This window comes from Phoca vitulina, unplaced genomic scaffold, assembly GCF_004348235.1.
Source record: "Phoca vitulina isolate PV1807 unplaced genomic scaffold, GSC_HSeal_1.0 scaffold1, whole genome shotgun sequence".
NCBI lineage: Eukaryota > Metazoa > Chordata > Mammalia > Carnivora > Phocidae > Phoca > Phoca vitulina.
This window is the reverse complement of record NW_022589704.1, coordinates 101,864,306-101,881,914: the sequence shown is the minus strand read 5'-3', so window position 1 is coordinate 101,881,914 and position 17,609 is coordinate 101,864,306. Positions and strand designations below refer to the sequence as shown.

Below are 17,609 nucleotides of genomic sequence, written 5' to 3'. Positions count from 1 at the left end.
GGAAGCTAATTTTGCGGTAGAGACAGATCCGTGCTGGTGTTTTATCAGGCTCAGGGTAACAGGGTCCTGGCGCCGGAAGAGCCTGGCTTACTCGCAGCAGCAAAGCAGTGCTAGGCCCTGCATTTGTGAATTAGCGCTCAGACCAGTTAGTTCTCCCCAGGCCCTAGTCCCCTCCGTGGGGGCGCCCCAGGGTGCCCTCCATGCTCCCACAGCCCTCTGCCTCCAGACACCTTTCCCTTCTAGGCTGAGCCTCAACCTCTCTGCTCCTGACTCTCCTCTGACCTCCACCTGATGGCCAGGGGTGCTTTAGACCATGTCCTTCCAAGCCCATCTCAGAGCGTGGTGTGGTTGGTCAAAACCCCCACCTGGCCCATGACCTTGCCAGGTGACAGGTTGTCGGCTTTTCCTCCTCAGCTCCACGAAATTCCAGCCCCCATGCACAACAGAGTTAAATATTTACCAACCTGTGGCTTGGTGGGTGATAGTAAATCTTAGGAATGCTTCAAATTGGCTGTCTCCAAAGAGGTGTCATCACAGGGAAGGGAAGAAATGAATACTTTGTCCGCTGGCTTCCCCAACAGGCCAAACCTGTATGTCTTTGCTTTCTTTGGGCGATTCTCACATATGTTCATTTTTGGCTTCTGCACAAGAAGTGCCTTGAGGTCAAGGATCATGTCTTTCGTGTTTTCTTTGTCTCCCTTAGCTCCTAGCAGGACACCTGACATGTAACAAACACACGTAGAATGATGTCCAGAGGGGCTGGCCTGCTCTTGGAGGTGCTCACATGCCTCATGCTCTCCAGGGCCTTTCGGCCGATTCTGTTTTCAAATAGTGCAGGTTTTAGTACTGAACTTTTTGGTAAGATTTTTATTTATTTATTTTAGGGAGCGAGAGAATAGGGGGAGGAGCAGAGGGAGAGGGAGAGGGACAAGCAGACTCCCTGGTGAGCATGGAGCCTGACGCGGGGCTCCATCTCATGACCCTGAGAGCATGACCTGAGCTGAAACCAAGAGTCTGGACGCTTAACTGACTGAGCCACCCAGGCGCCCCAGTACTGAACTTCACTGATGATTTTTGTTTGGAAGTTATCCGTGTCCAGTGCTCCCTCTTTCATGTGTGGGCATACATTCATCTACACCTGGAAACCCTGCCCTCTAGGCAGCTGGTCTCTGTTGTCAGCTCTCTTTTCCTGTGGACCCAGGTGACTGATGAGGTTTCTTTCCTTCGTTGGTTCGACTGCTAGGAAGCTCACGGAGACGCATGCCTTGCTTTGCTTGCTCTGGGAATGGCTGAATCTCAGGTCTCATCTCTGCCGTGCTTGATTTCTTGGGTGTGGCCCTAGTAAACCCACACTTCACTGCCTCCTGTGGTCCCTGGGAGAATGTGGGGGCATGTTGAGGGATCCGTGGTTTCCTGCGCTGGCCTCGATGGATGCTGGTTTGGTGGGGGAGAGGAGCCGGGTCAGCACCTCTGTGGCCCGAGTTCCTCCTGACTACCACGGCCCGCGAGTCACTGCCGCCTTGTGCTCTTTCTGCAGTGCTCCCCGTGGCCGGACATGGCCTACCAAGTGAACAGCGCCCCGTCTCCAAGCTACAATGGCTCTCCAAACAGCTTCGGCCTTGGCGAAGGGTACGTCCGCCGTCTTTCCCTTCGGAGGTCCTGGAGTGATGATGGGTCTCGGCTCCTTTCTTGATCTTCTTCCCTGTGTCTTCCCCCTTTGGTGTGCTGACACCAGTGTGGGTTGCAGGGAGGCACTTTGAATATGTGCACGTTTTCTGTGCTTGGACACGCTTCTGTAAACACTGCCTGCTGGGGCAGCAGCCCAGAACCCGCCCTCCCACCCCTTCCCCCCCGTAGAAGCAGGTGGGCAGAATGGCCTTCTAGACAGATGGGGCCTTAGGAGCAGCCGTTCGGGTGGCTCAGCGGCTGCGAGGGCCCGTCCTGGTTCTTTCCGGGTGCTTGTGCGCATTCTCCAGGTAGCATGGGTCAGCGCAGGATGTTTCAGGGCTTGTAACACGGGAGTGGCCTCACTCCTGGTCCCCCGGCTCTGCAAATGCACAGGCCACACAGACTGTAAGGTGACCGTTGTGCAGGGGTTGGCGGGCATCGGTCCGACCCGTCCCGGGCTGCGTGGCACAGGAAGGGCTCACGGCGCCCTGTGATAGCTGCGCATATCCTGATCCTGTTTCTGGGGGGCAGCGGGGAGCAGGGAGACACCAGGCAGGTTCAGCAGGTAGGCGTGGGACCTGTGGGCTCCTCAAAGCCCATGCTTGGCATACAGAGAACTTTACTAACGGGAGAGTGAGAGTGTCCATGAACTTGATTTCACAAGGTCACGAGGGGCCCCCCTGAGAAGGGGGCGCACATAGCCAAGGTGTCATGCTCAGATTCAGGTGGACCAAGTGTTAAATCCCCCCTTTCTAGGGGTGAGCTCCTAAACCTCCCTCAGCCTCACTTTCTCCGCTACCAAGGGAGTGAGGATTCACGCAGAGACGGGGGGACTGTGTAAGGCGCCCGGTGCCTCACGGACACTGGACGAAGGGCAGCTCTTGTCGCTGACGACCGGTCTGCGGGTCATCCCAGCAAGGGCCTTTTCCTCATTGCTACTGTGGTAAGGTGCACGCAAAGTAACACTTACCAGGTTGTCATTTTAAACATAGAATGAGACACCTACGTCCATCCACGTTGTGCCTTCTCCACGGTGTCTGTCTGGGAGGGTCATTTAAAGATGTATCTTTCTCTTAATTTAAAAAAATCCAGGTGTTCAGGTCTGTGCCTTCCCCATGGGTGAGCCCCGGAGGGAGGGCGGTGTGTCTCCAGCCATGAGAATGTTCTCCTCGTGGATGGATGCCACGCTGCGGCCTGCCTGTTCAGGGCGGGATACCTCCCCAGGAGCCCGCAGCACTCTCTTGTCTCCGCAGAGGGGGGTTTGGCTGCCGCTGTCCAGGCACCCAAACGGCACCTGGGGCTCCTTGGGCAGATTGCCCTCCCCTGGGGCCGAGGCTGGTGGGGGATCTGCGTGGGAGGGAATCTGATGCAAACAAACCCCAAGCTCGGGGTGGAGGGGTGATTTGTTGGCCTGGCTGTGTTGCTAGTCAGAATGTGTCTGCCCTGAAGGGTTGGTCAGGGATTTTGAGGGATTGTGTGGGCAGTTCCGCCTACGTGTCTCTGACCTGGGAAATTCTTGAGGCCCTGCTGCATTTACAAGGGAGTGCCATTCCATGAGGGGAGGGGAGAGCGCCGGGCTGGGAGAAGGGACTGTCCCCGCAGCTGATCACCGGGTCTCTTCCTTTGCAGGAACAGCTCTCCGACGCACCCGGTGGAGACCCTGCCCCTGGGCAATGATGTAAGTGTCTGCAGCCGGGCTCTCTGGCCGCGTGTCCCTGGGCAGCCCCGGCGTGGTCATGTCAAGGCCCCCTCCTCTCTCCGCCTGCAGCACCTGCTTCCGTCAGCCTCGATCCACGATGCCCAGCAGTGGCTCCACCGAAACAGGTTCTCACAGTTCTGCCGCCTCTTCGCCAGCTTCTCGGGTGAGCATCTCTGTGGTGTTCTTAAAACCCACAGGCATCTTAGAAGCACTTCACAAAGCCAGTTGCCTTCCTGGACTTGCCCGCACTGCCTGCCGGGCCGTGGTTTGTTCCTGGGGACCCAGTGTGGCGTGGGTCGCTCGCTTACTTTTTGCTGACCCTGGGCCAAGTGCTAAAATAGGAAGCCCTGCCCCTCGGAGTTTCCAGTCGAGTGTGGCTTCCAGGGAGGACCATCTGGGTCCCCTGGGGTGGGCCCTAGTCTGCCCGGGAAGGGCCCCCTGCGCCAGGCGGGCTGCGGCACACTCAGCAAGCCTTCTTGGCACTTTTCCCACCACCATGCCGCCCATCCGTCACGCTGTCTCCGGAGCCACGACCTGGGAGATGGTGGTGAAGCCACAGGGGAGAAGGGGAGGCTGCTTCTTCCTTTACACTCTTACCGGAGGGGCCGGCAGACAGAGACCCGGAGCCAGGGCTGTCTGGCATAAGGGTAAACGGAGCAGTGAACCCTGCCACCAAGTCGAGTCAATCCACAGTGACCAGGAATAAAGTTTTGACCCAGAACTAGAGGAGTGGCTCCCAAGGACATCTGTGAGAGGGGAAGGAAAACCACACATGGTTGTCTCAGCTCAGCTTTTGCAAGAACTTCGTTGGTGTTGGGGGAGGCAGGTACGAGGAGGGTCGGCCGGGGACCCCGTCCTCAGGAGCTTGCAGCTTTGAGTCTGCACAGATTTGTGAAGCACGCATTTCAGTGCAGTGTGACCCTTTGGTGGTGGGCAGGCTCAGAGGAGGGATCTGGCTCTGGTCAGAGAGGAGCAGGGAGGGATGCTGCCATTTTTGGGGCGGGAAGGGGGTTGCTCAGCATAGGCCTTCCCAAGACGGTGCCCTTGAGCAGGGGCTGGGCCCAGGGGAGGAAGTGAGCCAAGTGGGTATGGGGACAGTGAAATGTCCAGGCGGGGGGGGGGGGGAGAAGTGCAAGGGCCACAAGGTGGGGGCCTGCCTGGTGTGTGGCCACAGAGCTGGGCACCCAGGTGAGTGGGGCTAAGTGGACTGGGGAAGGAGGTGAGGTCAGAGAGGGACCGAGGGGCCTGGTAGAACAATGGAGGGGTTTTGGGCGCTTTTACTCCTTATGTAGTGGGAGCCATTGTGCTTGCAGAATTATGCCTGGAACTGCATCTGAACCATGGCAGGAAAAGGGGGTTGGATATCGTCGCTCCTGGCCATGTGGCCGCTGGCTGGTTTTTAGCAGAAGGCTGATAGCATACTTGTCCCTTGGAGAGGCCATATGGGCATAAGGCTCTAAGGGACTCTTTGGGCTTTGAGGAAGGGACTGCATCCACAGATAAGGATGTTCATAGATCTTTATTCATAATCTCTCCCAGCTGGGAGCAACCCCCGTGCCCATCAGCAGAGAATGGACACATGATTGTAGCGTATTCATGCAATGAATAATACCTGATAATGGCCATGAATGATCTCTAACCACAGACAGCGTGAATGAGCCCTTAAACAGGACTTGGAGGCCGGGAGCCGGACGTAGGAAAGTACATCCTATTCCATTCCGCTTACGTAAATTTCAAAGAAGCCAGCACGACTTTTAAGCGCGAGGAGTCAGGATGGTGGTTCCCCAGAGGCGGGGGAGTGGCCGGCCTGGGGGGCCAGCGGGAGGTGGGAACGTTCTGCCTCTCACTCCCAGTGGCCGCATGCAGATAGCTGTGCACTTCTGCATTTAGACAAGTGCGCGTGTCATCAGCGGCCTGTGCTAGGTTACGTGCACTGTGTTATATGGCAGTAAACGGTACAGAGGGAGGGATGGGGAGCTCAGCTGGTGAGGACCTGTCGGCTTTTGTAAATGTCCGTCTGTTCTGCTGACCTTTGAGAACACCACTCATCTCTGGGGCTGTGATTTCCTGATGTTTAGCTTTTTGTTGTTTCTGTCTCCGTGGAATGTCCAGTGCCCCCTGAGCATGAGGCTGACTTCCCTGTCCCCTGCCCACCGTGCAATGTCTGCAGGTGCCTGAGGACAGAAGCTTTTCTATGTGTCCCACTAACGGGCGGCCCCACTTCCCTGCCTAGGTGCTGACTTGCTCAAGATGTCTCGAGACGATTTGGTCCAGATCTGTGGCCCTGCAGATGGGATCCGGCTCTTCAATGCCATCAAAGGCCGGTGGGTGTCAGTTTCCAGCTGGACGCAGGGTATGGCAGGGAGCCCCATCTCAGCCAGGGCTGGGCTGGGTCTGCTGCAGTGGAAATGTTCAGGGCCACGCTGTTCAGTCCAGCAACCCTGGCCAGATGTGGCTGTGGGGCACTTGGTCTCAGGCTAATGTGACTGACCAAGCGAGTTTTAAATCTCATTTCCCTTTCACGCATGGACAGCACAGTTTTAGAGTGAGGGCGAGAGACTGGGTGTGCATCTCAGGCCTGCCTCTTAAGAGTTGTACACTAGATGAAAGTCCTAACCCCTGTTGAGCCTTGGTTTCCTCCTCTGTAAAATGAGGGCCGTGGTTCCAGCACCCTAGGTGTGTGAGGATGAAATGAGGTAGGCATGTGAAGTTCTGGAAATGGTGCCTGGGACAGGGTAAGCCAGAGAAAGTGTTTGCTCTTGTTATCGCCCTGAAAAACACCTTGTATCTTGAGACGCGTGTTCTGGGCAGAGCGCCCTCATGGCAGCTTACAGGACTTGGAGGGGTTGGCCCATCCCTCTGCCTCTGGGCAAACCTGCATGAAGCCGTAGAGGCCCAGCCAAAGGCCTTCTGCATCCCCGCGGCCTCCTTTCTTCTCCCTGAATCCTCTCTGCTAGTTCCACCCTGTGTTCTGGAACGTTCTGGAACATTCCTCCCCACCACCCCCCTCCCCCAATACCTGCTATTTATTTCCCCTCCTCCTGCCAGGAATGTGAGGCCAAAGATGACCATTTACGTCTGTCAGGAGCTGGAGCAGAACCGAGCACCGTTGCAGAAGCGGGATGGTGGTGGGGACAGCAGTCTGTGTGGTGAGTTGTGGGGAGCCCTCCCCTGCCCCGCCAACCCAGGGCCGGTTACCGGGTGGCCAGGTCACAAGAAGACACAGCAGCAACATGAGTCCTCTTGCCCAGAACATGTCCACCGATCACCTCACTCTGCTTTTCTCAGAGGGTTTTTTTTTTTCCGAAGGATGAGTTTTTGTTAAACTTCCTCCTGGGATTGAAATGTTTAAGGTGGAAGTCCTGTCCCGGAACAGCTGGTCCAGCTTACTTATTTGCTCCCTGGGGAGCAGGCCCAGAGAGGGGATGTGTCCCCCGACAGCCGCTTGCTTAGCCACTCGTGGTTGAATTGGGCATCAGGCCTTCCGGCTCCCAGGCTAGTGACGCTCGATGGCCTGATTCCCGGAGCGCTTCCTCCTGTGGTGTCCCCCCAGCTGGACGAGTCTTCCCCATTTGGTTTGGCGGCTGCCCGAGGGCAAAGGAGCACGGCTGCAGGAGCTGGAGGTACCTCAGGGGCACGTGACTCTTCTGGGTTGGCAGTTTGGAGGCAGTTTGGTGAGAGGACAGAAGCATCGAGGTCAGCTGAGTCTGGACACCAGTGCTGGCCATGCCGTGTGTTGGCTGTGTGGCCTTGGGCAGGGTATCAGGGCCCGTGCATCTGCTTCTGCACGTGCAGTTAGCGACGCTACCCCCAGAGGTGGGAGGTTTCGGCGAGACAAGGCGTGTAAGGCAAAGCGCCTTGCTTCTGAGCGTCTGTGAGTGCTGACGGTCTGACCAGCGGCTGGTCTCCAGCTGCAGAGTCCGTGCTCTTCTGCGTATGTCTGCAGAGAGCGAGGGAGCACCGGAGGAGTAGGAAGGCTCACCGAGTCCCTGTCCAAAGGGCTTCCTGTGTGCTCGCTTACTCACTTCTCCTAGTAGGCACTGTTGGTGACGTTGTTTCGCTGGGGGGGACACTGAGGCACAGGGTGGATCACTGCCCCCAGATGGCAGCATTGTACGTGGCAGAGCCAGGACCCAAACATTCGGACCCTGGGGGCTGGCTTCTGAGCCCTCCGTCTGGCCCCTGTACATTTCTGGAGAACGGCTAGGTCCTTCCCCTGCTTCTCAGCTGTTAACCCGTGAAGGACAGATCTTGAGCCTTGGGGTTTCCTGCACATGTGGAAAGGGCAGCCTCGTGCATGGCACCCGCTCAGGGCAGGTGCTCCAAGCAGAGCTCGTGATTTATGCTCATGGAGGCCCCAAGTGCTGGTGCTGCCCCCGCACACACCCTGGGGCCCCGGGATGTGTAGAGATTATTCCAGGGCTTGCTTCTAGGGTGGCTGAGTTGGGACATGAGCCTGGGATTGCCAACTCTAGAGCCTCATGTTTCCCCGAGCTGCCGCCAACACGGCCCTGGAGGAGAGGTGGCTCGGGAGGCGTTCAGAGGAGTGTCCCACAGACCATTCAGCTGCCCCCAGCACTCCTGGCCGCCCCCACACTCACCTGGGGCAGGAAAGGCTGGTGACCACAGGTTACAACAAAACGCGCTGGCCTGCAAGCCGTCTGGGTCTTTCTGGCCAGCCTGATTTGTTGGAGGAGTGAACTCAGAAAAAGCGGAAGGGGCTCTGAAATGTTGAAAAGCAGCAAAAGTACATTCGAATCTGTTACAGAAGGCAATGCTAGAGAAGAGCTGTGGCATTCTTACCTGCTGTCCGCACTGGGAGGGGCGGTGGCCCCATGCTCTGCACAGAATCTGATGGTGGGTCAGCCTGTCTGAAATCCTGGGACGGCCAATCTGTCGTGTGGTTGGAACGCCATGGCCTCTGCCACCCCCTCTCAGAGGGAGCTGGTGTGTGTGTGTGTGTGTGTGTGTGTGTGTGTGTGTGTGTGTGTGTGTTTGTGTGTGTGCGCGCGCATGCACGTGCATATGTGCTTTGGAAATACAGGGCCTCTGAAACCAGGGGTTCCTCAGTTGAGGTAGGAGTTTGGGAACCTCTAGTTTAATCCTGTTGTGCTTTGCTTTTGAGAAACCTGAGGCCCCCCTGAGTGTTGAGTCATCTGCCCCAGGGCACCCACAGAGCTGGGTTTCCTATAAGGAAGCATTTCCGGCCTCCGGGTCGGTGTTCTCTTCCAGTGGGCTGGTGGTGCTCCCACTGCCCCTCTTCCCTTTGTGGTCACGGTGCTGGAGCGGAGTGGTATTTGTGCTGTGGAGAAGGGCAAGGACAAGACCCTTGTGATGTCAGGTCACAGTTACCCCTTGTGGAGAAAGGGGAACCCTCCTACACTGCTGGTGGGAATGCAAGCTGGGGCAGCCACTCTGGAAGACAGTATGGAGCTTCCTCCAAAAGTTAAAAATAGAGCTACCCTACGACCCACCAATTGCAGTACTAGGTATTTACCTAGAGGATACAAACACAGTGATTTGAAGGGGCACCTGCACCCCAGTGTTTATAGCAGTGATGTCCACAGTAGCCAAACTATGGAAAGAGCCCCGATGTCCATTGACAGATGAATGGATAAAGAAGATGTGGTATATATACACAATGGAATATGATTCAGCCATCAAAAAATGAAATCTTGACATTTGCAATGACGTGGATGGAACTAGAGGGTATTATGCTAAACGAAGTAAGTCAGAGAAAGACAATTATATGACTTCTTCATATGTGGAATTTAAGGAACAAAACAGAGGATCATAGGGGAAGGGAGGGAAAAACAAAAAGACAAAATCAGAGAGTGAGACAAACCATAGGAGACTCTTAATCATAAGAAACAAACTGAGGGTTGGGGGAGGGGAGAGGGGTGGGGGATGGGGTAACCGGGTGATGGGCATTAAGGAGGGCACGTAACGTAATGAGCACTGGGTGTTATACACGACTGATGAATCACTGAGCTCTATGTCTGAAACTAATAATACACTATATGTTAATTCATAGATTTTAAATAAAATTTTTTTAAAAAGTAGCAGTTATCCTTAAATCCCGCTCTTGCCCCCCTGGAGCCATCTAGTGACCCCTCTGAGCCATGGAAAGAAAGGAAAGGGGATGCAGGAGTTCTTCCTCTCGCAAGGGTGTGCGTCTGGCCACACGTCAGAATCACGAGAAGCTTGTTAGAGATGCAGAGCTCTCCAGCCTCTGCGCCGCCATGGGCGTCATCGGGTACGGGCTGGATGCAGGAATTCTCCATTTTACGTACGATCTCCCAAGGGAGGCTGGTACAGGAATGAAGGACCGTGGCCTGGCTGCCTTGCCCTTGCCGCTGGGCTGTGCGGAGGCTTTGTGCCTGTTACAGCCGGATCCCACGGAATGAGTCTGGGCACGAGTATCCGTACAACCGAGGGACTGATTCTGGGGGGGTAGGCGGGCTCCTCAGCAGGGCTGTGTTCTATAGAAGGCCGTGTCCCTTGCCCCTCCAGTGTACCATGCCATCTTCTTGGAAGAGCTGACCACCTTGGAGCTGGTTGAGAAGATCGCCAGCCTGTACAGCATCTCCCCCCAGCATATCCACCGAGTCTACCGGCAGGGCCCCACGGGCATCCACGTGGTGGTGAGCAACGAGGTGAGCACTGCCCCCACCCCCGCTCGTGGCCCGGGGCTCGGGGCCGTAGGGAGGCACGGCAGACCTGCTCCAGAAACGCCCCCGCTGGGGCTTGGGGATGACTTCTGCCCAAAGATGGCGAGCGGGTTTCGTCTGCATGCCACAGGCTCTTGGCTGCCCCTGGAGTGCAGGGGCGGGCGGGTGGGGGGAGTTCCGAGGCTCTGAATAGCTACCTAGTATCCACTCCTTACCCCATCCTCGGCCGGCCGTGCGCCATGCAGGAACTGTGGCGTTGACTGCACCCCTGCCCCCGGGATGCTTACAGTCAGGGCTGTGAGAAGTCAGGAGGAGGGAGAGCGGCAGGTCCCAGGGGCGGTGGAATGGACGGCGGTCCGGGTGGTGGAGAGGACGCAGGTCACATGGGAGCCCAGAGCCCTTCTCTGCTGACCCGCGAAGGTGCCACGGCCTTCCTGGGTCTGCCCTTGGCTGCACAGATCTGTGCGGGGCATGAGTGGCCTCTGGCAGAGGGCACAGAGTGATCTGGTCCCACTCATGGCCAAGGAGGGTTTGCAGCTACATCTAGGCATTCCTGATGCCTCGTTTTAAGCTTGTTCTGTCCTGGACCCCTCCTCTTGCTAATAATAGTCTGGAGTGCCGGCATTTATTCACTGCTTACTGTCCTAAGTACACATGTTGTGACTCATTTATTAATCCTGACAGCCTCCCTATGAACTGGGTGAAATCGCATTTCGCAGGTAAGAAACTGAGGCCCAGAGAGGTAATTGCCCCAGGTCGCACAGCTGGTAAAGGGTGGAGCTAGGGTGGGAACCCTGGCGTCCAGCTGCAGAGCCCACCTCCCCGGAAATGACGCCTTTAGAGAAACAGAGCTGGGCTGATGGGAGCAGGGGTGGCACCCTGAGCCCCCAGCAGACCCCAGCAAGCCCATTGTGGGAGCTCTGAGAGCATCTTTGTAGAGGAAATGGTACATGAATGGTGTCTGGGGAAGTAGAGAGAATGTGGGCTCTGGAATCGGACATGTGTTCCCACCCGGACCTTGCTGCTAGGAGCGGTGTGACTCTGGGCAGATTTACTTAACCCCTTTGAGCTTCCGTTTCCACATCTATAAAATGGGGATCATTACACCCACTGAGCAGGTTGTAGTAAGGAGCAAATGAGAAAACAAAACAGTGTGAGGCACCCGGAGATACCAGATAAGCTGGTGGTCGTGGTAATTGACGGTGCTAGGCACTTTTAACTTTGGGGAGCAAGTGATGGAGAGATCTTTAAATTTGACAGTATATAAAGTGTAAGGCTTATAATGGTCTGTATATTTCATATATTGTCATTATCGGTGATAATCCTATTCCCACTTGTCATTACAATTGCCCGAGCCCCTTGAATGGGAGTCCCCATTTCATGGGAGTTTGGTCCTGGAGTTTGGCAAAGCGCTGGTGGTTTCCTTCCTCTTGAATTAAAAAGCAATTCGTGGAGCACCTGGCTGGCTCGGTTGGGGGAGCATGAGACTCTTGATCTCGGGGTTGTGAGTTCGAGCCCCATGTTGGGTGCAGAGATTACTTAAAAATAAAAAATAAATTCACAGCATAAGTCAGGAAATATAAAACAGCGGAGGGCAAATGTGAAAGGCACTTGTCTTCCCCACTCTTTTCCTAGAGGAGTGCGTATTAGCTTGGATGTGATTCTGCCAGATAAGGTTTTGTGCGGGCATCTGTCGTGTGCCTGAGCATTGTGTAGGTGTGGATTCCTAAAACGCGCAACAGAGATCCAGCTGTACATTTATCTGCCACTGGCTGGTTTTGCCCCCTGGTCAGAATTCCTTCCATATCAGTCCATTGAAATCTCAGGCAGCTGTTTCCCTATCCCCACTTCCCAGACAGACTGGAGCCCAGGGTTCCTGACCTGAGCACTTCCTTGAGAATAGCCAGGGAGGTTCTTACACCTGAGCAGTGGGCTGCCGTGGTGGCGCAGGAAAACTCGGCACCCTGCATTTCGGAATGAATTTCTTTGGTGAAGACAAAAGCCAAGAATGTGCGGAACCCTTGCCATGTCACGGGTCCCTACAGGAAGTCCCTTCCCCAGCTCGCCCTGTGCCCTCCCGAGTGGGCAGTTAAGCAAGTGAAGCAGAGAACAGAACCACAGTGCTACCTCAGCTAAGTAGGCGATTCTTATTCCCCGAAGTCTCCTTGCCTCTTAACCCTGAATCAATTGGAAACCTTTGGTTCTTAATTGCCCCGACTGCTGGAGGCAGCCCGGCCAGCCGCGAGCCGGCCCCTGAGGTGCAAGGGCACTTAATTAAACAAGGGAGTTACTGATTAAGCCCATGTGGGCTCTGTGTAGGGCTTCGCATGCCCAAGTGGCTGGGCTGCCAGGAGTCCTAGAGGGAGCAGGCCAGCAGTATAGAATAAATGTACTTCACGCATCATTAGGCTCCGCAGGGAGGGGCAGGGGTCGACAGGTGGATGGATTTGCAGGATTTGGGGCAATAATCCAGAGGAGGCAATGACATGTGGGTTGCATTTTTTTTTTAATTTGGAAAGGGGTTTTGCTGCGTGTTAGCTAGTATGTGTGTTGTGGGTATGTTTTAAATATTTTTTAAATAGTCTTTTTCCATTTATATTGTGAAGTATGGCATATGTATGCAAGGAGTATATGGAACTTATTTTTACAGTTTAAGGAAGAAGTAAGTGCCCAATACCTGCGCTCAGGTTAATGCAGTATTATGTTAGAAGCCTCTTTGTGGGCTGATTTCCTCTTCCACTCCACCTCTCCACCTCTCCACCTCTCCACCTGCTGGTCTGAATTTTGTACTGATTATTCCCTTTTCCTTCTCAATATATTGTTTTAATTTTGCCCATTTTAAAACTTCATATAGGTGGAATAATAGCATGTTTTTCTGTGACTTTCTTTGATTTTACTTTATATTTTTGAGATTCACGCATGTTGAGATGCTGCCGGAGGCCCCTGGCCCACTGGATGGCGTGACGTGATTAGGTGACAGTTCGTTCGTGCTTCTACTACTGATTGACATGGGGGCTGCTTCCAGTTATCTTTTTTTTTAAGTTTTTATGCAAGTAATCTCTGCATCCCACGTGGGGCTCCAACTCAACCCCGAGATCAAGAGTCGCATGCCCTTCAGACTGAGCCAGCCAGGTGCCCCTCCGGTTCCCATTCTTACCAGCCAGTGCTGCTGTCAGCGTTCTTAGGTGTGCTTTGTGTGTGCACGTGCAGGGCTTTCTCTAGGACACTGGCCCGGAGGAGTAAGGTACCCAATCCTGTGGACAGCTTTGTAAAGTGGTTGTAGAGATTAACGCTCCACCAGCAGTGGGGGCCAATTCCTATCGTTCTATATATTGGTTCTGTTCTTTTGTCATGGGAGCAGCCCCATTTTACAGATGGGGCACAGAGACCAGAAGGGGAAAGGCTGACTTCTCCAAGGTCACCTGGTAGTTAACCAAAACAAGAACTGCGGAGGCGGCTGAGTAATTGTTCTATTCCTGCCACTTTGTAGACATAGGGAGTGGTGCTATGTTTATATTGGTCCTCATAGGACTCTGATATGCAGAGGCTATTAATTACCAAGGTGTTTTTTTTTTTTTTTAAGCACTTTAGTTTTTTTCTTTGTTGATATTATACACATACATTCTCTTATAATGTGTCCGTTATAGGGATTGGAGGTCCTAGTAAGTAGGAAAAAGGAAAACGAAAGCAAACAAACATGTAGTCCTGTATTAAATGTTAACGTTTCACTTCCCTGCCTGGCTCCTTTCTGTCCTTTATGTTCAGGTTTTGTTAATTACGATTGCGATCATCTTGTACATTATCTTGTTTCGTGTTTCCTTAGTGAGTGTTAAGTGGAACTATTTTCCTGCATTTGTGCAAACACAGTGACTGTCATTTCTGCCTCCTGCGGTGGCTGGGCCCCGTGTCACTGAGGCTTTTCATAGTATGAACTCACTGTTGAAGGGACATGGTCTCTCTTTTTGCCTTTCAGATGGTGCAGAATTTCCAAGATGAGTCTTGTTTTATCCTCAGTACCTTAAAAGGTAAAGCCCCCTCCCCGCACACCCCTTTTTCTTGTTTAATTAAGTGGGGCCTGCCTGCACAGTGGGTCCCTCGAGAGACATTACCTGGGAACATCTTCTGGGGAAAAGGACGTTTCCCGTTTCATGTCCTGTGAAACCCTGCCCTGGAGATGTGAGAACTTTTGAGATTGGCTCCAAAATCAGTTCTGAAAGGGAAATCCTGGCCAGGCAACGTGTTCTCCATGAACTCAGTACTTGAGTAAAAGTAAGATGCATTTGAGTTTTTCTACAATGAGGGTCTCCAGGAGGAGCAAGTGTGGAATACAGCAGCTGAGCCTGCAGGCCTAGTAGGTCAGGGATCTGGGGCAGGGGTGGGGCATGAAGGTTTCACCTGAGGAAGGGGTCTGAGAAGGAACATCTTGTGCCAGGAGAGAGGGGAGACTAGCTGTGACCTTCCTTAGGGCTGGGGCAGGTGAATGTATGGAGTATATCAGAATGAAAGCCCTATGACTGGGTCATAGACCCTGAACGGTGACAGGGCCATTCTTGTCCTCCCCTGTTCTCTGGATCTAGCCAGCAGCTGCCTTCAGAGTGCTGGGGGCCACAATACCCTGAGGACCACAGTTTGTCCAAAGCCTTCTTGGATAGAGAGCCTTTAGTTCTTGGGCCTAGAGCTGTGGTAGAAAGGCCCATTGCCAAAGAGAAACTCAAGTAAGGCAGAAGGCATGTGAAGGCATGTGTTAAAATACCTATTTTTGTTAGCACGCTTCACTCTATGCAATTGTGTTTGGAGCCAGTATCCATGGCGGGGCTTCTGGTACACCAGTACTGTGCCCTCCCCGATTCCCCAAGGTCACAGTGTCGTGCCTTTCTTCCTGTAAAATGCCCAGTGTTTGTCTTTGCAGCCGAGAGCAATGATGGCTACCACATCATCCTGAAATGTGGCCTCTGAGCAGAAGTAGCGTGTGTAAAGTAGAGCCTCCACCTCCCAGCCCCGTGGATTCCCTTGGACGTAGAAGTGGCACCTCTGTAGGCTGCGGCCTCACCTGGCAAGCTGTGACTAGGAGGGCCTTGGCCCCGTCTGAAAACCACGGACCAGTAACCGCAGAAACCCGTGGATGCGGTCTCTGGCATGCGGAAAGCCAATGGCTCCTCTCTCCCTTCCTCTTGGCCTCCAGCTTTTGAATCGTTCCTTGTTCTTTGCCTGCTGTCCTAGAGAGGCAAACAGTGGGGGCATCTTCTCTGAAACCCCTCACTCCCTTGTTGGAGGCTAGTTCACTGGGTATCTTGGTGCCACTGTACCCTTCTGAACCACTCCCCTGCCTCCAGGGAAAGCCCTGCCTCACCCCCAACCTTCCCCTTCTTTGGTAACCGGCTCCGTGACCAGGACTGCTGACTGGATGTAGGTGGGTCGCCTCCATTCTGTCTTAATGTTGGTTTCCCTCCTCAGCGACCCTGGTGAGCATCCGTCTTTCCAGTTCTGGGATGGATTGATGGGAATGGGATTTATTCTGTGCCTTCTGCTTCTTTCACCTTCACTCTCATTTCTAAGGACCTGCCGCCGCAGCGCCCAGAGATGGGCTCTCCTGTCTCTGCGTTAGTCATGTAGACACTACAGTGCATGTGTAGGACCCGCCACACAGACCCGGGTCTATGCCCTTGGGAGGGAGGGAGAGGATAGAACAACTATTTTCAGGTACTTTCTCACGCATATAAAAGGGATGAGAACAAAACGATTTATTTTTTCTTGAACTTCTTTTATATAATTTTATTTCCTCAGCAATCATGGGTAAAAGGAGGACATTTTAGGAAATGAGTGTCCCACTGTGTGATCAGATGACCTTGACAGTCATGATAGCAGGCCCTTGCGCATGGACTGAACCAAGTCCCGGTTAGAGAAGACCTTGGTTAACCACTGCCAAACTTGCCAAGTTTCCTAGGGACTTTGTCTCCTCTCTGAGGACCCCCATTTAAATGTTTATCTTTTTTCATGTGTAGAGGGAGTGTTTAGGGCATTTTGCCTGCATTGGGATGGTTGGATCACCTCTCTTAGTGGCTTAATTATGGGGAAATTTGAGTATACTCAGGAATTAGTCTTCATCTTGCCTCTGTTTCCTGGGACCCAGTCATCTAAACCCTTTGCTAACTTAGGTTTATCTTCCAAAGCACCAGGAAGCCCTATGACCAACCGAGCAGGATTTTACAACTTCTGAAGTGGAGCTTTTGGGGAACATAGGGAATATAGTGTTAGGGTCAAAGATGATCAGAACTGGGTAGACCTTGTTTTACAGATGAGGAAACTGAAGCCTAGAGGGGCAAAGCCACCTGCCTGATAATCACGTAGTGACAGGGCAGTGATAGAAATTTATCATATAAGTCAAGACACTTCAGATGGCGAAAGGGGCTCTCTAGTCATGGTTATGTTGGGACAACAGGTATGGTGTTCCTCCAGAGTACAACAGGCTCCTGATTCCTTTTCTGTTTTAGGGGAGGATGGGGAGCAGGTAACAGCTTTATTGAGCTATAATTCACATACCATACAGTGTACCCATTTATAGTATACAACTCAGTGGTTTTTAGTGAATTCACAGAATCAGCACATTCAATTTGAGAAGATTTTCCTTACCCCAAAAGAAACCCTATTCCCTTTAGTGATCACCTTCCCTCTCTCCCCCCAACTTCGTTGGTCCTAGGCAACTGCAAATCTACTTTCCATATAGATTTACCTATTCTGGACCTATCATGGTGGCCTTTTGTGGCTGTTTTTTTGTTTTTTTTTTAAACTAAATGTTTTCTAGGGTCATCCATGTCGAACATGTATCCATACATCAATTCTTGTTAGAGCTGAATAATGTTTCGTTCTACACTACACTGCATGTGTAGGACCTGCCACACAGACCCGGGTCTGTGGATATACTTACCACATTTTGTATATCCATTCACCGGTTGATTGATACATGAGTGGTTTCTACTCTTTGGCTATTATGAATAATGCTGCTATGAACATAGTTGTACAAGTTTTTATGTACACATATGTTTTCATTTCTTTGGGGTATATACTAGGAGTGGAATTGCTGGGTCATATAGAACTCTGTGTTTAACTTTTTGAGAAACAGCCAGACTGTTTTCCAAAGCAGTCAGACCGTTTCACATTCCCACCAGCAGCGCACGAAGGCTCCCATTTCTCCACATCCTCACCAACGCTTGCTAATTATCTGCCTTTTTGATTAGAGCATTCTAATGGGTGTGAAGTGGTGTCTCCTTGTGGTTTTGATTTGTATTTCCCTGATGGCTAATGATGTTGAGCCTCTTTTCATGTGCTTATTGGCCATTGTCTTCTTTGGAGAACTATTTAGATCCTTGCCCATTTGTGTTTGGGCCATTTGTCTTTTTTTATTACTGAGTTGCATGAGTTCTTTGTATATTCTAGATGGAGATCCTTTATCAGATACATGATCTGGTAAAACTTTCTCCCATTCTGTGTATTGTCTTCACTTTCTTATGATGTCCTTTGGAGCACAAAAGTTTTTAATTTGGATGACGTCTAAGATATGTGTTTTTGTTGCT

The 17,609-nt window shown here is 52.7% G+C and overlaps 1 protein-coding gene across 1 annotated transcript in view; it reads left to right on the top strand.

Moving 5' to 3' along the window:
* The window catches only part of TFCP2L1 (transcription factor CP2 like 1), a 57,418-nt gene extending 40,333 nt beyond the window's left edge, over window positions 1-17,085 (top strand). The window contains exons 8-15 of the mRNA XM_032405185.1: window positions 1,538-1,629; window positions 3,298-3,346; window positions 3,437-3,530; window positions 5,601-5,691; window positions 6,416-6,516; window positions 9,881-10,023; window positions 14,012-14,063; window positions 14,948-17,085. Coding sequence (XP_032261076.1) covers window positions 1,538-1,629; window positions 3,298-3,346; window positions 3,437-3,530; window positions 5,601-5,691; window positions 6,416-6,516; window positions 9,881-10,023; window positions 14,012-14,063; window positions 14,948-14,994 — 669 coding nt within the window. The 3' untranslated portion in view covers window positions 14,995-17,085. The remainder of the gene's footprint in view (window positions 1-1,537; window positions 1,630-3,297; window positions 3,347-3,436; window positions 3,531-5,600; window positions 5,692-6,415; window positions 6,517-9,880; window positions 10,024-14,011; window positions 14,064-14,947) is intronic.
* Window positions 17,086-17,609: the final 524 nt, after the last annotated feature.